The sequence below is a fragment of the Eucyclogobius newberryi genome, unplaced genomic scaffold (assembly GCF_026437365.1).
Source record: "Eucyclogobius newberryi isolate DKJ021-1_F unplaced genomic scaffold, fEucNew1.0.hap1 SCAF_4, whole genome shotgun sequence".
Lineage (NCBI taxonomy): Eukaryota > Metazoa > Chordata > Actinopteri > Gobiiformes > Gobiidae > Eucyclogobius > Eucyclogobius newberryi.
The window spans coordinates 2,393,673-2,416,117 of record NW_027316056.1 but is presented as its reverse complement, the minus strand read 5'-3'; the positions used below and the strand labels follow the sequence as shown (position 1 = coordinate 2,416,117).

At 43.9% G+C, this 22,445-nt stretch overlaps 1 protein-coding gene across 3 annotated transcripts in view; it reads right to left on the bottom strand.

Annotated features, from left to right (window-relative positions):
* Positions 1-6,252: 6,252 nt before the first annotated feature.
* pla2g6 (phospholipase A2, group VI (cytosolic, calcium-independent)) overlaps positions 6,253-22,445 on the bottom strand; it is an 83,079-nt gene continuing 66,886 nt past the window's right edge. The window contains exons 16-19 of one of the 3 annotated variants that reach the window (XM_072464035.1): positions 14,788-14,839; positions 9,383-9,498; positions 9,238-9,311; positions 6,253-6,772 (exon numbers count right to left, since the gene is read on the bottom strand). In XM_072464035.1, the coding sequence (XP_072320136.1) occupies positions 6,628-6,772; positions 9,238-9,311; positions 9,383-9,498; positions 14,788-14,839 (387 nt within the window). In that variant the 3' untranslated portion in view covers positions 6,253-6,627. The remainder of the gene's footprint in view (positions 6,773-9,237; positions 9,312-9,382; positions 9,499-14,787; positions 14,840-22,445) is intronic. The other 2 variants (XM_072464037.1, XM_072464036.1) reach the window with 2 other exon arrangements.

The window sequence follows — 22,445 nt, the reverse complement described above, 5'->3', positions numbered from 1 at the left end:
GTAGTACACTAGAGGGCAGTACTATGTAACCTGTAGTACACTAGAGCAGTACTATGTAACCTGTAGTACACTAGAGGGCAGTACTATGTAACCTGTAGTACACTAGAGCAGTACTATGTAACCTGTAGTACACTAGAGGGCAGTACTATCTAACCTGTAGTACACTAGAGGGCAGTACTATGTAACCTGTAGTCCACTAGAGGGCAGTACTATGTAACCTGTAATACACTAGAGGGCAGTACTATGTAACCTGTAGTACACTAGAGGGCAGTACTATGTAACCTGTAGTACACTAGAGGGCAGTACTATGTAACCTGTAGTACACTAGAGGGCAGTACTATGTAACCTGTAGTACACTAGAGAGCAGTACTATATAACCTGTAGTACACTAGAGAGCAGTTCTATGTAACCTGTAATATGTAACCTGTAGTACACTAGAGGGCAGTACTATGTAACCTGTAGTACACTAGAGGGCAGTACTATGTAGCCTGTAGTACACTAGAGCAGTACTATGTAACCTGTAGTACACTAGAGGGCAGTACTAATTAACCTGTAGTACACTAGAGAGCAGTACTATGTAACCTGTAGTACACTAGAGAGCAGTACTATGTAACCTGTAGTAGACTAGAGGGCAGTTCTATGTAACCTGTAGTACACTAGAGGGCAGTTCTATGTAACCTGCAGTAAACTAGAGGGCAGTACTATGTAATCTGTAGTACACTAGATCAGTACTCTGTAACCTGTAGTAAACTAGAGCAGTACTATGTAACCTGTAGTACACTAGAGGGCAGTACTATGTAACCTGTAGTACACTAGAGCAGTACTATGTAACCTGTAGTACACTAGAGAGCAGTACTATGTAACCTGTAGTACACTAGAGGGCAGTACTATGTAACCTGTAGTACACTAGAAAGCAGTACTATGTAACCTGTAGTACACTAGAGGGCAGTTCTATGTAACCTGTAGTACACTAGAGAGCAGTACTATGTAACCTGTAGTACACTAGAGAGCAGTACTATGTAACCTGTAGTACACTAGAAGGAAGTTCTATGTAACCTGTAGTACACTAGAGAGCAGTACTATGTAACCTGTAGTACACTAGAGAGCAGTACTATGTAACCTGTAGTACAATAGAAGGCAGTTCTATGTAACCTGTAGTACACTAGAGAGCAGTACTATGTAACCTGTAGTACACTAGAGAGCAGTACTATGTTACCTGTAGTACACTAGAGAGCAGTACTATGTAACCTGTAGTACAATAGAAGGCAGTTCTATGTAACCTGTAGTACACTAGAGGGCAGTACTATGTAACCTGTAGTACATTAGAGGGCAGTATTATGTAACCTGTAGTACACTAGAGCAGTACTATGTAACCTGTAGTACACTAGAGAGCAGTACTATGTAACCTGTAGTACACTATGTAACCTGTAGTACACAAGACGGCAGTACTATGTAACCTGTAGTACACTAGAGAGCAGTTCTATGTAACCTGTAGTACACTAGAGTAGTACTATGTAACCTGTAGTACACTAAAGGTAGTACTATGTAACCTGTAGTACACTAGAGCAGTACTATGTAACCTGTAGTACACTAGAGCAGTACTATGTAACCTGTAGTACACTAGAGGGCAGTACTATGTAACCTGAAGTACACTAGAGCAGTACTATGTAACCTGTAGTACACTAGAGGGCAGTACTATGTAACCTGTAGTACACTAGAGGGCAGTTCTATGTAACCTGAAGTACACTAGAGCAGTACTATGTAACCTGTAGTACACTAGAGGGCAGTACTATGTAACCTGTAGTACACTAGAGGGCAGTTCTATGTAACCTGTAGTACACTAGAGGGCAGTTCTATGTAACCTGTAGTACACTAGAGGGCAGTACACAGGGCAGTACTATGTAGCCTGTAGTACACTAGAGGGCAGTACTATGTAACCTGTTGTACACTAGAGCAGTACTATGTAACCTGTAGTACACTAGAGGGCAGTACTATGTAACCTGTAGTACACTAGAGCAGTACTATGTAACCTGTAGTACACTAGAGGGCAGTACTATGTAACCTGTAGTACACTAGAGCAGTACTATGTAACCTGTAGTACACTAGAGGGCAGTACTATCTAACCTGTAGTACACTAGAGGGCAGTACTATGTAACCTGTAGTCCACTAGAGGGCAGTACTATGTAACCTGTAATACACTAGAGGGCAGTACTATGTAACCTGTAGTACACTAGAGGGCAGTACTATGTAACCTGTAGTACACTAGAGGGCAGTACTATGTAACCTGTAGTACACTAGAGGGCAGTACTATGTAACCTGTAGTACACTAGAGAGCAGTACTATATAACATGTAGTACACTAGAGAGCAGTTCTGTGTAACCTGTAATATGTAACCTGTAGTACACTAGAGGGCAGTACTATGTAACCTGTAGTACACTAGAGGGCAGTACTATGTAGCCTGTAGTACACTAGAGCAGTACTATGTAACCTGTAGTACACTAGAGGGCAGTACTATGTAACCTGTAGTACACTAGAGCAGTACTATGTAACCTGTAGTACACTAGAGGGAAGTACTATGTAACCTGTAGTACACTAGAGCAGTACTATGTAACCTGTAGTACACTAGAGCAGTACTATGTAACCTGTAGTACACTAGAGGGCAGTACTATGTAACCTGTAGTACACTAGAGCAGTACTATGTAACCTGCAGTACACTAGAGCAGTACTATGTAACCTGTAGTACACTAGAGGGCAGTACTATGTAACCTGTAGTACACTAGAGCAGTACTATGTAGCCTGTAGTACACTAGAGGGCAGTACTATGTAACCTGTAGTACACTAGAGCAGTACTATGTAACCTGTAGTACACTAGAGCATAACTATGTAACCTGTAGTACACTAGAGCAGTACTATGTAGCCTGTAGTACACTAGAGGGCAGTACTATGTAACCTGTAGTACACTAGAGCAGTATTATGTAACCTGTAGTACACTAGAGGGCAGACCATTTACCAGAAAAGTTGCCTAGTACACCTTCAAGTCAATGAAGTATTCTTAATTCATGTTAACTTAATGTAACGTAAATGTAATAACAAATGATGAGTTATTATAACCAAGAAATTGAAATAAACAATATATTTATTAAAGCTTATGAATCAGAACTTTCAAGGGGTATAATATCTAAAGTATGTAAATGTATTAACTATTTAGGTAACCACTCTCACTCACTACTAATTACATTAAAAACAAATGGGAAAGAGGGTAATATTGTCTTGACTGACGAAGAATGGGAAATATAAGTTCATCTCAGTGGAGGATCACAAAATCACTAGTTTGGAGGGAATTCTGTTGGAAAGGTGTTTTATTTATCATGTCAGATCAACATATAAAGTTAGAATCTGTGGAAATACAGCAGTTTATCAAAAGATCAAGTCAGCATTTGGTGAGAAATGATAAAATATCAGCTTTTTGCCGTCTTGGCAAAAGCCATTGTAAACTATCTGGATTATTTAATTTTGTTTAAATGTAGTAGTTTGAGAAATGGGAATTCCATATCTCAAAAAGGGGGGATATGTACGTGTAAACAAACATTCCGAATCAATACTTACTAAAAAAAAAATTGTAAACAAGAAAACTGTTTGAAATACACTGAATTGTCGAAAAGACTTTGTTTATCACCACAGCAGAACGTGTTGGAGATGTGGTGTTTACAGAGACAATCCAAGTGGGACAGCCAGTGGACGGAGCCACACCGTGTCGTCCTCACACCGACCATTGGAGGGACGAGAACATGGGTGCTCTCATGGGAAAGTGAGAGAAATGTCTGGACAACACAGCACCAGATCCATAACATCGCAGACGCAGGACTTCGTTTGTATTCTTCGTTTTTGTATGCAGAGACAACAGACAGAGATTCTACAGTACGCAAAGTACTATACTCTGCTACAATGAACGAGAGACAGAGGCTACGGTGCGCAGAGTACCATACTCTGTGAAAAAGAATCAACGAGTTATCATCATCAAGTGATGACGGTAATATGGGTGCTGAACACCTGTATTATGCACGGGACAATCGGGACAATCGGGACAATCGGGACAATCGATCAACATACACAACTGTGTTTACCGGAAAATGAAACATACACAGACCTGGAATAGAGGGAAGAAAATAAGTGATCAACTTGAAAGGTTATGAAATGCATGATGTGTGATAATGTACAATGTATAATTGACATGACAGAAGCTGAAGAAACACAATGGCATATTATACAGCCACAGTTGTTTGCACTAACTAAGAGAGTTCTTTTTTATCTGCTACAACATAACTACATGTAATGTTAATGAGATTATGAATTGAGATGGGAAATGTACCAGTTCATATGTGTAACCTAACTGTGCAGATAGCGGGAGGAGGTCTCTTAAGAAACCAAGCGAGGACGTATGGTGGTGTGGAGACACAGTGCTGAGGGCTTGGAAACAAAGGGACTAGGACGTTGTGCCTATGTCTCTTTTGTGACCAGCATCACCCAGAACCATACCGCAGGGTCAAGGTCGAGAGGTTAGTGGACAGTCTGGTTCCAGTAGCACCTGATACAACGTATTTGATGTTATTGGGGTGTCCAGAGAGGTCCCTGACGAGTCAAAGTGACTGACCAGAGAGCAGCGGGTTTAAGGGCTTTCCGCTTGTACTTCTATATTTCCCATCACACCGCACCAAATTATAGACAAGATAAACTGTCTGTTTGTCAAATTACAGAGATTGACCAATCTGACTAAAAATATAGGACAGTAATGCAGTAGAAATGTTGTGGGCCGAGAGAAAAGAAATGTGTTCAATGTTGAGAACCGTGCATAAACTTTTTGAGTGTAAAAGTGTCATTTTAACACCAATATGAAAGACATGTTGAAAACTGAAAAGAATGATATGTTTGGCATATGAGACAGTAGACTAATGCTTTGATAAACAGGAGGGAAATGTGATAAAATGTGAATATATGATTATATTTCTGTGATGTATTTTATCTGCATAATAGTGATATATTATCTGCATCATTAGTCTAAGAGAAGAACGGGTGTGTGACAAACTGGATTTGTGAAGGGGTCGTAAAGATGTTTACCCTAGGGGGGGGTGATAACCCAGACGAGTCTGGGTAATGTTTACCCAAGGCTTGATCTCTACGGAAAAATACCAAGTGCCTTGATGTGAGGCTGACCAATGAGAAATGTGACCCGCCTATTCCAGAATATCTAATAAAACCAACCAGCATGGGAAAAAAGGGTGTGAGACGCGGGGGTGAGACGCAGGAGGGTCAGCCAGGCTCCTTACAACGGCCTGGCTGACACAGTCCCCGCGTTTTCTCCCATGCATGCCACACAAATGTCTGATGTTTCTGTGTCGTTTAATATTCTAAGTTGAATTGTGTTCTCAATGTGTTAAGGAATAGCATCGGGTGTATGTCTAATTCCATGACAACTATGTAACCTGCAGTACACTAGAGCAGTACTATGTAACCTGTAGTACACTAGAGGGCAGTACTATGTAACCTGTAGTACACTAGAGCAGTACTATGTAACCTGTAGTACACTAGAGCATAACTATGTAACCTGTAGTACACTAGAGCAGTACTATGTAGCCTGTAGTACACTAGAGGGCAGTACTATGTAACCTGTAGTACACTAGAGCAGTACTATGTAACCTGTAGTACACTAGAGCAGTACTATGTAGCCTGTAGTACACTAGAGGGCAGTACTAATTAACCTGTAGTACACTAGAGCAGTACTATGTAACCTGTAGTACACTAGAGCATAACTATGTAACCTGTAGTACACTAGAGCAGTACTATGTAGCCTGTAGTACACTAGAGGGCAGTACTATGTAACCTGTAGTACACTAGAGCAGTATTATGTAACCTGTAGTACACTAGAGGGCAGACCATTTACCAGAAAAGTTGCCTAGTACACCTTCAAGTCAATGAAGTATTCTTAATTCATGTTAACTTAATGTAACGTAAATGTAATAACAAATGATGAGTTATTATAACCAAGAAATTGAAATAAACAATATATTTATTAAAGCTTATGAATCAGAACTTTCAAGGGGTATAATATCTAAAGTATGTAAATGTATTAACTATTTAGGTAACCACTCTCACTCACTACTAATTACATTAAAAACAAATGGGAAAGAGGGTAATATTGTCTTGACTGACGAAGAATGGGAAATATAAGTTCATCTCAGTGGAGGATCACAAAATCACTAGTTTGGAGGGAATTCTGTTGGAAAGGTGTTTTATTTATCATGTCAGATCAACATATAAAGTTAGAATCTGTGGAAATACAGCAGTTTATCAAAAGATCAAGTCAGCATTTGGTGAGAAATGATAAAATATCAGCTTTTTGCCGTCTTGGCAAAAGCCATTCCACTTTGGAAGCTGGACCTCTCATGGGCCACAAGAGGAAACACTTTAGGACCGTCCTATTCCACTCCAAAATGAATTAGTGGGAATGTGTCAAACAGGTTCCAAAAGATACGAGTGTGAACGCACCCTGAAAGTCAGTTTAAGTCATGTAGATCTTGCTTTTTGGAGTGGCAGTCAACTATTTGGTCAGTGGTTTAGTAAGAGGTGTGGTCAGTGCTCCAGCAGCTCTAGGGCCAGAGCCTGCAGCACGTCCCTTTTCTCGTACAGGTACATCTGCGTGTCCCAGAGCATGTCTACCAGCACGCCGTCCCCCACCTCGTCCAGCATCACCTCCTGGGACAGCTGTGGACTCAGCCTGCCAGGGACAGAGGACAAGACTCAGTTAAACCTTGATAAAGATGTTCACAAATGCATTGGATTATTAGGTTTAGCAGTTCATAAGTCGCTCTTCTCTCAGATATTAACGCTCCTGGATGTGTTGAAATGAATTCAATGTTTCAATGAGCGATAGCTTCAAGGACCCTCGCTGTGTGAAGGACAGGTTCAGCAGGTCTGTCCTTCTGCTGCTGTCAGACTGCTAACACTGCTAACACTGCTAACACTGCTAACAATGCTAACAATGCTAACAGTGCTAACAGTGCTAACAAGTGACCCACACCCCTCATTTGACCATGATAAAAAATACCTCAAATCATGATTTTATTTTAGCAGTGGCGTTCAGTCAGGGCAATCAAGGCGAGCAGTGATTTGACCAATAGGATCTAAAATTACAGCGTCACAACGAAGAGTGTTTTAGAGGTGCAGAGGAGAAGAGAAGCTCTAACTGAGCATGTGCAGAGGAGAAGAGAAGCTCTAACTGAGCATGTGCAGAGGAGAAGAGAAGCTCTAACTGAGCATGTGCAGAGGAGAAGAGAAGCTCTAACTGAGCATGTGCAGAGGAGAAGAGAAGCCCTAACTGAGCATGTGCAGAGGAGAAGAGAAGCTCTAACTGAGCATGTGCAGAGGAGAAGAGAAGCACTAACTGAGCATGTGCAGAGAAGAGAAGCCCTAACTGAGCATGTGCAGAGGAGAAGAGAAGCTCTAACTGAGCATGTGCAGAGGAGAAGAGAAGCTCTAACTGAGCATGTGCAGAGGAGAAGAGAAGCTCTAACTGAGCATGTGCAGAGGGGAAGAGAAGCTCTAACTGAGCATGTGCAGAGGAGAAGTGAAGCTCTAACTGAGCATGTGCAGAGGAGAAGAGAAGCTCTAACTGAGCATGTGCAGAGAAGAGAAGCTCTAACTGAGCATGTGCAGAGGAGAAGAGAAGCTCTAACTGAGCATGTGCAGAGAAGAGAAGATCTAACTGAGCATGTGCAGAGGAGAAGAGAAGCTCTAACTGAGCATGTGCAGAGGAGAAGAGAAGCTCTAACTGAGCATGTGCAGAGAAGAGAAGCCCTAACTGAGCATGTGCAGAGAAGAGAAGATCTAACTGAGCATGTGCAGAAGAGAAGAGAAGCTCTAACTGAGCATGTGCAGAGGAGAAGATCCAACTGAGCATGTGCAGAGAAGAGAAGATCTAACTGAGCATGTGCAGAAGAGAAGAGAAGCTCTAACTGAGCATGTGCAGAGGAGAAAAGAAGCTCTAACTGAGCATGTGCAGAGGAGAGGAGAAGCTCCCACTGAGCGTGTGCAGAGGAGAAGAGAAGCTCTAACTGAGCATGTGCAGAGGAGAAAAGAAGCTCTAACTGAGCATGTGCAGAGGAGAAGAGAAGCTCTAACTGAGCATGTGCAGAGGAGAAGAGAAGCTCTAACTGAGCATGTGCAGAGGAGAAGAGACGCACTAACTGAGCATGTGCAGAGAAGAAGAGAAGCCCTAACTGAGCATGTGCAGAGGAGGGGGGAGGGGGGATGATGACGCGTGCCTGTGGTTATGACGCGGTCCTGTGAACACCCCCCGTCAGTTTGGAGATTGGAGGAAAGGAGATAGTCTGTACTATAGCTAAACACTGCGGGAATCAATTAAAAAAACACTCTGGACATATATGAAGCACAAATAGCAATGTAAGAAGGTTAAAAGCTCTGAAAAGTCGATTTTGCATGTTATGGGACCTTTAAGGACACAAGTGCAGACACATGTTACAGACAGTAGAAAATAGAAACAAAAATATTTCTAGGGGCCGGATTAAAACATGCCGAGGGCCACATCTTGCCCCTGGGGCCACAAATGCCCAGGTCTGGCCTAAGGGGGGAAAGAAAAACGTTTTTTTTTAAATACATGCCAGTTTGGCGAGCCGGATTATAAAGACAAACGGGCCGTATGTGGCCCGCAGGCCGTAGTTTGCCCACCCCGGCTCTAAAACAAGCTGATCTCTGCTCTGGTTGTAAAGGCACATGTAGAGAGCTGAGGATGTGAGGCGGGGCCCTTTAGAAGGTCAAACCCAGATGTTGGCTGCAGAATGCTCAGTGTCCTGTAGGGGGCATTCAAAGACACCATGACTTCAAGCCATGCTTCAGTCGACAGAAATGAAGGGGGAAAAGATTATTTGGACATATATTTCCGAACAATTTATTATAGTTTTGAGACAAGGACGTTTTAGATTTTATTGGTCAATCACTGCTTGCTTTGCTTGCCCTGATTGCACGCCACCGTGTGACTTGGACTAACATTGTGACTCAAACCTCCACCATAAAGGTAACAGAGTACATCTTTAAAGTTTTCTTTTTTTTTTAGTTTAAACACTAGAATATTGATACAATCTTTGAATTTGCGTTTTGTCTCCGGTGTCCTTTTATAAATATGTTTGATCCTTTTTGGGGTCATAAGACGTGTTCTTGACAGACCTGTGATACAGTGTGTCGGTCATCTCACACCAGGCTCTGGCCCTGTCCACTGCGCAGCCGTCTGAATCTGTGCACTGCAAACAAGAGAGCACGTCATCCTCAGCCTGCTCTAAAGGCATGTGGGACCTGCAGCGGCAGCACTCACACAGTCCACCAGCATCTTGCCCAACTCTTTGGCTCCAACAATGCTCTTTGCCAGTTCTAAAGGATTGGATGGTCTGAAGACATCCACAGAGTTCACCATCACCTGAGGAGGCTTTCCTGTAACAGACACGCCCACAAACAGAGTCACACAGGGAGGAGCCTGCCTGTAACAGACACGCCCACAAACAGAGTCACACAGGGAGGAGCCTGCCTGTAACAGACACGCCCACAAACAGAGTCACACAGGGAGGAGCCTGCCTGTAACAGACACGCCCACAAACAGAGTCACACAGGGAGGAGCCTGCCTGTAACAGACACGCCCACAAACAGAGTCACACAGGGAGGAGCCTGCCTGTAACAGACACGCCCACAAACAGAGTCACACAGGGAGGAGCCTGCCTGTAACAGACACGCCCACAAACAGAGTCACACAGGGAGGAGCCTGCCTGTAACAGACACGCCCACAAACAGAGTCACACAGGGAGGAGCCTGCCTGTAACAGACACGCCCACAAACAGAGTCACACAGGGAGGAGCCTGCCTGTAACAGACACGCCCACAAACAGAGTCACACAGGGAGGAGCCTGCCTGTAACAGACACGCCCACAAACAGAGTCACACAGGGAGGAGCCTGCCTGTAACAGACACGCCCACAAACAGAGTCACACAGGGAGGAGCCTGCCTGTAACAGACACGCCCACAAACAGAGTCACACAGGGAGGAGCCTGCCTGTAACAGACACGCCCACAAACAGAGTCACACAGGGAGGAGCCTGCCTGTAACAGACACGCCCACAAACAGAGTCACACAGGGAGGAGCCTGCCTGTAACAGACACGCCCACAAACAGAGTCACACAGGGAGGAGCCTGCCTGTAACAGACACGCCCACAAACAGAGTCACACAGGGAGGAGCCTGCCTGTAACAGACACGCCCACAAAGTACTTTCCTCACTGTGGGCAGCCAGTGAAGGGTGTTGGTTCAGTTAATCTAGGATCCTTGAAACAATTTGTCAAACCCAATTACAAACTTGGGAGGAAAAATACTTTAAACTTGACAAATTAGTGCTGTGGTGAAGTCTAGCTTTGAGGCAATTAGTTATCACTCTCCAGATACAAAGGCGCTGGTACAGCTGGCAGCCCGGTGTAAACGCTCTACTCTTTTCTCACACTTTTTTCACACTTATTGTGCTTTATCTTCTATATTTAGTAAATATTTTTTTCTATTTTACTGTACGATAGGGACACGCGCTAGAATCGTTTTTAATTCAACTGTTTTTGACTTTTTTAGTCTGAATATTGAGTGTTTTTCGTCCTGTCGTCGTGATGTACGCTAGCTCTGAGCTAGCCCCCGGCCCCCCGCGCCCTCCGGCCGCAGCTGACGTACGCCGTGCCGCGGTACACGTTTATATAAAAGAGGAACTTCACGAACAATTGGGACACGCACTGGAATCGCTTTAATTCAACTTGTTTTGACTTTGTTCGGCTGGATTGAGTGTTTTCGTGTCGTCGCGATGTGCCTCGGCTCCGTGCCCCCCCGGCCCCCCCCGGCCGGCACCGGTGCGTGTTTACACAAAGGAAGAACTCATGAAACTGCGGAGTATCGTCGTCTTAGCCGGAGATCGTCACGTTATCCCGGCGGACATCCTAAGGAAAACGCAAAGTTTGACATGGTCTATAAGAGATCTTCTACTGAGAGTGTTTTTTCAGACTTCCTATAAGTGATCTGTTCTTTTCTTCTGTGTCTACCTCTGTATCTACCTGCGTTGCATCAATGAAATTTCCCCATGTGGGACAATAAAGGAATATCTTATCTTATCTTATACCATTTGAAATTTGGATTCATGCTTTTGTCTGGATCATCACAACTGAATTATTGCAATAGCCTCTATGATGGCATTCCATGATCTTTACGTTTGCAGCTAGTCCAAAAAAACTCTGTTAAAAGGTTCATGAAAACGTAATAATGCTTCTCCAATTTGAGCCACCAGGAAAGTAAGTAGTATTGAACACCCTTCACTGGCTGCCCACAGTGAGGAAAGTAAGTAGTATTGAACACCCTAAGATTTTGCAAGTTCTCCGACTCAGAAATGATAGAGGGGTCTGAAATGTTCACTGTACATTCATTTTCACTGTGAAATGAAACTTCAACTAAAAAAAGTTTAAGAAAAGAAGATTTTTTTAAATGTTCCAAAAATTTTGTTTAAAATTCACGATGATACCCAAAGGCATATCAGCTTCAAATCTACAACATTTCATTGTTCATGGGTTGTGTCTTGTGTCCAAATGTGAAGTGTTTTCAATGAAAACTGTGGGAGATGCCAAATGTACGAAGGGGTGCACTTTTGTCAGCGCCGTGTTTGATCCAATATGGCCGACTTCCTGTATGATTTAGGGCGGGGTCATATTATCATTTTTTACATGTCTCCACATCACAGCAACTTTTTTGGCGTCGGGCTCCCATTGGCTCCATGTTAATCCATTTTTGAGGCGGCGCTACTGAGCCGTCTTTCAAAGTTTTTTCACAGAATTTTCGATACCACTCACCAGCATGTCCATCTTTGTTTACTACTCCATTTTTGTGTTTTTCCAGCCCCCGGATACAACTTTAATAAGTCCCTCGCCGGGACGAGTCCTTCGGCTCAGGCCTAACAATGACCATCATAGCCTTTTGACTGAAACATTCATTCAAGCTTGTAAATCTGGACTTTCAAGGGTATTAATATCTAAATTGTATAAATATATTAACAATCTGGGCAGTCACTCTACTGATTACATTAAGAGTAAATGAGAAAGAGAGGGTCACTTTGTTCTGGAGGATGAAGAGTGGGAAAGTATATGTACATCTCACTGGAGAACCACAGGATCACATGTTTGGAGGGAATTCTGTTGGAAAAGTGTGTCTGGTTTCTGTCTAAGCCCATGTCAAAGTGCCCATTACTCACAGGGAAATACAGACTGTTGGAGAGGATGTGGCAGCAGGAGACAAACCACTATCATGTGTTTTGGGATTGTCCTTGTTGTTCACAAGTTTTGTACTGAGATCAGCAAAGCCTTACAGACTATTTATGACATCACCATCCCAATGGATATCAGGACTTTGTATTTGGGCCTCGGGACTTTGTATTTGGGCCTCGGGACTCTGTATTTGGGCCTCGGGACTCGTGCCACAACCAGCAGATATATCTGGGTCATCCTCTTGACAATGGCGAAAAAGGCCATAACAAAAAATGAATGAGACAAAATGCTCCAAAGATCAAGGACTGGACTGACATTATACTGGACATTCAAAGTATTGAAAAATTATATTCGGACTTAAGGCTGCGGTTATTTTATTACTTGGTTTACGGATCCGCCGCACTTAGATGATTGATTTCTGATTTATAAATAAAAAACATTTTTATCACATTTTTAAAATAAAGTACTGCAAAATAGCATTAAATGAAATATAAAAGTCAAAAGATAAGAGCGCGTGAAGCAATTTTTTTCCAAAATCCTGCGGGAGTAATTTATTATGAAATGCATTGTACTATGCGCGATGCATAATGGGTATTTAAAATGGCGACACCACAGTGGCCAGCGCTCAGAGCGCTCAGCGCTCCCTGCGCCAGTGTGGTTTCACATAACTGTACTATCTGGAGGCCATATAGTCTTGAAAAAATATGAAAGTGGTGATGGGGATGATACAGTTAGAGATGTACTAAACAGACACCTGCCCGACAAAATATGTGACCACAATGTCATGGAAATCAGCTGCAGCAGCAGCGATGAAGCCTCTGGACTCCTCCGGACTCCTCCAAAGTGATGAAGCCTCTGGACTCCTCCGGACTCCTCCAAAGTGATGAAGCCTCTGGACTCCTCCGGACTCCTCCAAAGTGATGAAGCCTCTGGACTCCTCCGGACTCCTCCAAAGTGATGAAGCCTCTGGACTCCTCCGGACTCCTCCAAAGTGATGAAGCCTCTGGACTCCTCCGGACTCCTCCAAAGTGATGAAGCCTCTGGACTCCTCCGGACTCCTCCAAAGTGATGAAGCCTCTGGACTCCTCCAAAGTGGATGTAGTTGAAATGTCATCTCCGCTGTTCGTACTCAGAGACTTTGGTGCCAAATTCATCAAATGTGTTCTTTGACATTTATATTTTTCCTGCCTGTTGCCATATTACCTTGAATTATTATATTAATGTTTCATGAAGAAAAAAATATTTTGAAAAATCAGCAAACCAAGTAATAAAATAACCGCTGCCTAATTTGAAAATGGACAAATTTGATAGACTTTGGACTAAATAGGACGTTTTCTTTGGGTTACGTGTGCCTTGATTTTCTCTTTTTTTTGCTTCATCATTTGGATGTCTACCCTTTTTCATTGTGTTTGTTTCTATGTTGTAAATATATATATATATATATATGAAAAAAGAAAGAATAAGATAGAAAAAAAAAGGGTTCATACTGAGAACATGCACCGAACACAAACCCTGATCATGTAAATGATCAGAGAGAAGTACATTCCTAATGAAGGGCCACCGAACGCTCCCTGGCCGCTCCTGGCTCCAATCCTATCAAAGAACTGGATACACCACCCTTTATCTCAATTTTCTCATGAGCTCCTCACAGATGTGGTGGAACTTTGCTCGTTGTTCACTAACCTCATGAATATCTGGGGCAAAGAAGACGCACTTGACCTTTAAACTGGAGGTCTCCTTTAACCCTTGCGGCCTTCATAACACGTTCCATCACAGGATCTTTAAGAAACCTCATCAGGCCTCGTGGTTTATCAGTTGCTGGTCTTGGTTTGCCCAGGCGATGCGCTCTTTCTAATGTGATGGGGGGACTTCAACTCCAGAGCCTTCAAGGAGCTCTGGGACCACCCTCTCCGGGAAGCTAGGTCTACAGGACCTGGACTCCAAATCCAGGATCTTACATTTCATATTCTTGCTCTCAGTCTGCAGCAGCATCAGCTGGGCCCGCATCATATTCATCTCATCCCTTGGTGTCTGCAAATCATCTGTATTGTCTGAAATATGCTGGTCAGCTTCTTCGATGCATGCTCTCATTTAAAGATTTCATTTTACACATCATGAGCGATAACCGGTGCATTGTCACCTCTTCTCCTTCCTCCGGCAGGACGAAACCAGATGAGATTCTTCATCCGGGCCGGCGGAACCCCGTCCCTCCGCGGGTGAAGAGCTGTGGGGGCTGTGGGTCGGCAGTTTTGTTTTTAATAATAATTTTACCAGGCCTGTGTTATCCTTGTCCACTCATCTCTTGTTCGTCTTTTCTGGGATTATGTGGGCCAAACTATATATTTGATGCTTGTTTCTGCAGCAGCAGAGGGAGCGCGTGTACACAGGAAGTCTCCAAAACCAACGTACGGCTTTTATTTTTCACATGATGGACAATAAAGTAATGACTTACCTGTGCCGAGCGACACGACCAACCCCACCTTCCTGACCTCCTCACTCTGCCCCTGAAAACAGAACACAAGTTTTCCAATCAGGGGTTCTTGACTAATAGTAAATTATTGAAATAATATTAATAATATGACTTTTCAGGAAATTTTAAACCATCTTTGTTTAGATTGGCTGGCATTTGCATGAGATCTAGTGTGTTGTGCTGTTGAAAAGCTGCAATGACTAAATGAATACTGTACTTTTCGGAAGTTAAGCAGCTACTTTATTATCACGCTTTGAACCCTTCGGTCATTATAACGATGAATTTCATTTATACATTTTTACTGGCAAACAGCCCCCAGGGGGTAATCTAGCAGGAAGCGCAAGCATTTGACACTGTAGAGGAAGTACTGTCCAAGAAGGGATACATTGTCGTGTTTTCTAAATTTTAAGCTTCAAAACGCTGTATTTTATTACAATCAGACTCATATTCAAAGAGAAATTAGTTTTATGAGGAAGTGAATCTATACGATATATAACATATCTATAAACTTTCTCGGGCAGACCTGACTCATGGATCAAAAGACAACATTTCCATTACTACCATGGACTATATTTCGGTGTAAATATCTCATGTTCACGTGGTCTACCGCAATTTTGCTACAATTAAGGCTACAACTATTGATTGACTGATTGTGACTTATCGACAATAACAAATAAGTAATTATATTTTAATTTGGTTCTCTGTACTATAAAGACCTCACAAAGATGGCAGCATTCTTTAAACAAAATGTAAAAAAAAAAGAAGCTCTTTTCAGCCATATTACACTTTATTTGTAAATATTCTCTATCTAGAAGCCTTCAGTCACCATATTCTACCTTAAAGAATGTATTTAAAGTCTCATTGTACAATAGAAAATTAATTTGACCCGTCGACTAATCAGAAGAAAGTCATCCCTCCTGACCGCCATGAGCACTGACTGACTCTGTTCTGGCATGTGCTGTTTGAGTTGTAACACCAGCCATGTCACGTCATGACCCTTGGGTAGATATACAGTGAGGAATGGAAGTATTTGAACACCCTGCGATTTTGCAAGTTCTCCCACGTAGAAATTAAGGCAGGGTCTGAAATGTTTTATCGTAGGTGCATTTCCACTGTGAGAGACTAAATCTAAATACATAAAAAATCCGGAAATCACATTGTATGATTTTTAAATAATTTATTTGTATGTTTTTGCTGCAAATACATATTTTAACATCTGAGAAAATCAATGTTAAAATTTGGTACAGAAGCATTTGTTTACAATTACAGAGATCGAACTTTCTATTTTGGTCTCCTCTGACCACATGACCTCTGGATCATTCAGATGGTCATTGACAAACGTCAGATGGGGCTGGACATGTGCTGACTTAAGCAGGGGAACCTTCTGTGCGATGCATGATTTTAAACCATGACAACTAAGTGTATTACCGATAGTAACCTTTGAATGCGTGGTCCCACCTCACCTCAGGTCATTGACCAGCTCCTCCTGTAGTTCTGGGCTGATTCCTCACCTTTCTTATCATCATTGAACCCCACGAGGTGAGATCTTGCATGGAGCCACAGTCCAAGGGACAGTCTTTAGCCTCTTCCATTTTCTAACAATTGCTCTAACAGTTGATCTTTTTTCACAAGCTGCTCAATCACCTGTAGCCCTTTCCAGCCTTGAGGAGGTCTACAGTTTAGCCTGTGGGGTCTTCTGACAGCTCTTTGGTCTTCCCCCGTGCAGTAGTTGGAGTCTGACTGATTGTGGGGTGGACAGGTGTCTCTATGCAGCTAACAAGCTCAAACAGGAGCTACTAACTTAGATGAATAAGTGGAGTAGAGGTGGACTTTTTAAAGGTAGACTAACAGGTCTTTGAAAGCCAGAATTATTGCTGATTTTCAGGTGTTCAAATACTTATTTGCAGCAATAACAAACAGGAAAAATAATTTATTTAAAATCATACAATGCGATTTCTGGATTTTTTTTTATTCTGTCTCTCACAGTAAAACTGCAGCTACAATGAATTTCAGTGAATTTCAGACCCCTCCATAATTTCTAAGTGGGAGAACTTCAAAAATCGCTGGGTGTTCAAATACAAAGCTGTAATAATACGTCTGGATGCCGGGAAAGCTTTTGATTTTTTTAGCTGGCCTTATTTATTTGAAGTGCTAACCAAATAAAAAAACTTCACCCTCACCCTTACGAAGAGCAATCTGGCTCCCCCGCCCACCCCGTGACGTAGTCTCAGTGAGGGCGTGTGTCCCGCCCACCCCGTGACGTAGTCTCAGTGAGGGCGTGTGTCCCGCCCACCCCGCGACGTAGTCTCAGTGAGGGCGTGTGTCCCTCGCCCACCCCGTGACGTAGTCTCAGTGAGGGCGTGTGTCCCGCCCACCCCGTGACGTAGTCTCAGTGAGGGCGTGTGTCCCTCGCCCACCCCGTGACGTAGTCTCAGTGAGAGCGTGTGTCCCCCGCCCACCCCGTGACGTAGTCTCAGTGAGAGCGTGTGTGTCCCTCGCCCACCCCGTGATGTTTTCTCAGTGAGAGCGTGTGTCCCCCGCCCACCCCGTGACGTAGTCTCAGTGAGAGCGTGTGTCCCCCGCCCACCCCGTGACGTAGTCTCAGTGAGAGCGTGTGTCCCCCGCCCACCCCGTGACGTAGTCTCAGCGTGGAGACGGTGTATATACAGCTCTCGCGCTCCATCGTCTTCTTTATCGTGGCAATAGTGCCAGCACTCAAATGTAACTTTGTTGTAAGTTCCACCCCACAAGTCCAAAGATTCACAGCGCAGCAGGCTATCCTGTGCAACGTGAAACTAACCGCGGTGGCTCTCTTCCGCGTACAGGCTGTCTCCGGGTATAGCAACAGTCTCCGCGGCACCTCTCACCCCCCCTCCCCCTTTCCCCCTTGGTGCGGAGGCGGGGGGAAGGGGGAGGAGGGCGGGGGGAAGGGGGATGAAGTGAGAAGCACCTGTTTTTCTGCAGATCCCCGGAGGAGAACATAAACTGTACTCTCGCTAAAAACAGCAGAAATCAATCAATTATATGAAGCACACAATAGCACTGTAAGAAGGTCAAAAGCTCTGAAAAGTCTATTTTGCATGATATGGGACCTTTAATAATAAAAACATTAAATTCAATTCGATTTATTTTTGTAATGCCCAAAATCACAACAGTTGCCTCTGAGGACAACTGTGAAAAACGGATTAAATGATGTCCGTGGGGACAAAGGACGATGTTCCAGTCACCTGTCCTTAGACCCCCCTCCTCCGCCAGGAAAAACTACAAAAACCTCCTTGGGAAAAAGTAGAAACCTGGAGAAGTTCCAGAGTGAAAGAGAGATCTGACAGTGGAGCTGGATCCACTCAGGAGGAGAACCAGTTCTTCAGGAGGAGAACCGGTTCTTCCAGGCAGAGGAAGGACTGTCCATATGGGGTAGAGACCGATTCAAGAGCTCTGTTTGGATGATATGGTTCTATAGCATCTTTGAGGTAGGATGGGGCCATGTCATTTATGGCTTTGTAGGTCAAGAGTAGAATTTTAAATTTGATTCTAAACTCGACGGGGAGCCAGTGAAGAGACTTCAGCACTGGCGTAATGTGCTCTCTTCTTTTTGTTCCTGTTAGTAATCTTGCTGCTGCATTTTGAACTAGTTGTAAGCTTTTTATGGAGCTTTAAGGACACGCTGCAAGCAGGAGTTACAGTCTAATCTAGTCGTTACAAATGCATGGATAAGTTTTTCAACATCGCTTTTAGGCAGGATTCTTCTGATTTTATCTATATTATGCAGATCGAAATAGGCTGTTTTACAAGCTTGATTTATATGACCTTTAAATGAGAGCTCCTGGTCAAATAAGACTCCAAGGTTTCTTTAAGTAGAACTGGAGGCTACACTGATATTGTCCAGTGTAACTATCTGCTCAAATAGAGCGTCTAGTAGATGCTTAGGGCCAATCACAATGACCTCCAGCACAATGACCTCGTTTTTTTCAGGGCTAAGAAGCAGATAATTAAGTGTCATCCAGGTTTTATCCTTCACACAATCACTAAGTCTGTCTACTTGATCGCTCTGATCAGGTTCTATTGATAAATACAGTGTCATCTGCATAGCAGTGGAAGTTAATGCCATGTGACCTGATAATGTTACCTAACGGCAGCATATAAGGAGTAAACAGAACTGGACCGAGTACTGACCCCTGAGGCACACCGTACATTACTTTAGAACAAGGTGAGGAGCTCTGGTTTACATGAACAAATTAGAAATCAGAAAAAATAGGATTTAAACCAGCTGAGGGCTGTTCCTCTGACACCTGCATCACATTCTAACCTCTGTAGTAGAATGTTGTGGTCAATGGTGTCAAACGCTGCGCTGAGGTCCAACAGAACCAGGACTGAGACCAGTCCATCATCAGCGGCTAATAACAAATCATTTGTGACTTTAACTAGTGCAGTTTCAGTGCTGTGGTGGGCTCTGAACCCTGCTGTGGTGGGCTCTGAACCCTGCTGTGGTGGGCTCTGAACCCTGACTGGAAAACCCTGCTGTCCAGTCTCTGCTGTGGAACTGAGCCCTGTTGGGCCCCAGGTACAGTCTCTGCTGTAAGACTGAGCCCTGTTGGGCCCCAGGTACAGTATCTGATATAAGACTGAGCCCTGTTGGGCCCCAGGTACAGTATCTGCTGTGGAACTGAGCCCTGTTGGGCCCCAGGTACAGTCTCTGCTGTTGAACTGAGCCCTGTTGGGCCCCAGGTACAGTCTCTGCTGTTGAACTGAGCCCTGTTGAGCCCCAGGTACAGTCTCTGCTGTAAGACTGAGCCCTGTTGGGCCCCAGGTACAGTCTCTGCTGTTGAACTGAGCACTGTTGGGCCCCAGGTACAGTCTCTGCTGTGGAACGGAGCCCTGTTGAGCCCCAGGTACAGTCTCTGATATAAGACTGAGCCCTGTTTGGCCCCAGGTACAGTCTCTGCTGTGGAACTGACCCCTGTTGAGCCCCAGGTACAGTCTCTGCTGTTGATCTGCGCCATGTTGGGCCCCAGGTACAGTCTCTGCTGTAAGACTGAGCCATGTTGGGCCCCAGGTACAGTCTCTGCTGTTGAACTGAGCCCTGTTGGGCCCCAGGTACAGTCTCTGATATAAGACTGAGCCCTGTTTGGCCCCAGGTACAGTCTCTGCTGTGGAACTGACCCCTGTTGAGCCCCAAGTACAGTCTCTGCTGTTGATCTGCGCCATGTTGGGCCCCAGGTACAGAATCTGCTGTGGAACTGACCCCTGTTGAGCCCCAGGTACAGTCTCTGCTGTTGATCTGCGCCATGTTGGGCCCCAGGTACAGAATCTGCTGTGGAACAGAGCCCTGTTGAGCCCCAGTGGCAGACACTGCTGTGGAACTGAGAGCCCTGTTGAGACCCAGGTATGGTCTCTGCACTCCTATAGGTGTAGGACTGTCTGACCACTTTTCTTTGCCGGACATATTTTTGGTTGTGGAATTCAGTTGCCTTCACATGCTTTTGTTTTCTAGTTTGGCCGATGCATTACTATTAGCATTACAATTTTTTCGCTATGGGCTCATTTCTGTCGGAAATAGAGGCTGTCAAGCACAGCACATACGGAACATGTAGTTTTAGTCCAGGCACCGTGTCTGCCACTTGACTTCAGAGGATGACTTCTGAAGTGATATTGCGTGTTCTTTTCTTCTAGATAGTTAAGAGACGTGCTGCATCTTGGTAGCCTGTATTCACTTTGTGAATGTGACTGTAGTAATGACTTTGTTAATATGTACCAATGCACCAATGCACTGTGAAAGAGGCAAACAAAATTATTTTTCTGATATTAACCTGTTGAATTCCCACAAACCTCATGTTTTATTTAAAGTTATCAACTCTGCTCTGAATGCACCACAGACTGTTGGAGTTGAGGCATCTCCGGCTGTGTGTGAAGACTTTCTTAACTTCTTCATTGATAAAGTCACCTCTACCAGAGCACTTATTTCACCTCCTGCCATTGACCCTTCAGTGTATGTCCCCTGCTCTGCTGTTTTGGACACGTTTGAGCCAGTGACCCTGCCCTTTGTGCAGGAGATTGTTGATCATTTGAAGACCTCAGGTTCTCCAGGTGACACTGTCCCTCCCCGACTTTTTAAGGAGGCTTTTCAGACTGTTGGCCCATCTTTTATCACCGTTATTAATAGCAGTCTGACTTCTGGAGTGGTTCCTGTTAAGATTTAAACATGCCGTTGTGCAACCCTTGTTAAAAAAAAACGGGCCGGATCCTACTGTTTTGGCAAATTTCAGGCCTATTTCTAAACTGCCCTTCCTTTCTAAAATCTTGGAAAAAATGGTCTATTCCCAGCTCATGGATTTTTTAAATGAACAAAATATTCTTGAGATTTTCCAATCTGGTTTTAAAACCTTGCACAGCACCAAATCTGAGCTTTTAAGAGTTTTTAATGACATCTTTTAAGCTACTGACTCTGGTCACTGTGTTGTCCTTGTACTTTTAGATTTGACTGCAGCATTTGATACAGTGGACCATAAAATCCTGATTGCTCGCTTGGAGCAGAGGGTGGGCATCAGTGGCACTGCATTAGAATGGTTCAGGTCCTACCTGTCACATGGAACATTCTGTGTCAGCCTGGCTGACTCTGTGTCCTCCACGGCTCCCCTCTCATATGGGGTCCCGCAGGGCTCTGTGCTTGGCCCTCTTTTATTTTCTCTCCATCTACTCCCACTTGGCTCAATCCTCAGGAAACATGGCATCTCTTTTCATTGCTATGCAGATGACAGTCAGATCTATGTCCCCCTTAACAAATCTGACTCCTATAGTGTTATGCCATTGCTAGAGTGCCTAAAAGACATTAAAGCCTGGATGTCTCTGAACTTTTTAAATTTTAATGAAAAAAAGACTGAAGTTATGGTCTTTGGTGGGACTTCTGTGACCCCCATGGTTGACCTGGGTCCTCTAGCCCAGTATCAAAAAACTATCATGAGCAATCTGGGGGTGAAAGTGGACCCAGACCTTAAACTGGACAGCCAGATAAAAGCTGTGGTGAAGTCAAGCTTCTTCCAGTTGAGGCAGCTGGCAAAAATAAAACCAGTCCTTCAGAGACAGCATTTTGAAACCGTAATCCACGCCTTTGTCACTACTCGGCTGGATTACTGCAATGCTCTCTATATGGGGGTTAGTGGGTCCTCAATTGCTCGTCCTCAACTGGTCCAAAATGCTGCTACCTGTCTTTTAACTGGAACACGAAAATATGAGCACATTTCGCCTATTTTAGCTTCACTCCACTGGCTGCCCGTTCATTTTAGGATTCATTTTAAAACTCTTCATTTACTTTTAAAGCCTTAAATGGTCTTGCCCCTCCTTACCTCTCCGAGCTGCTACACCCCTACACTCCCAGCCGTTCCCTCAGGTCAGCTGACCAGCTACTCCTTACAGTGCCACAAGCTAGGCTAAAGGTCAGAGGTGAACGAGCCTTTGCAGTGGCAGCTCCAAAACTGTGGAAAAAACTGCCACTCCTCATAAGAAAAGCCTCCTCACTGCCTCTTTTTAAATCGCTTCTTAAAACCCATCTGTTTTCTCTGGCCTTTAACTCCATGTAGTGTGTTGATTGTATGTTTTTTATGTGTTGGGAGGGCAGCACCTTTTATTTATTTTATTTTATTTAT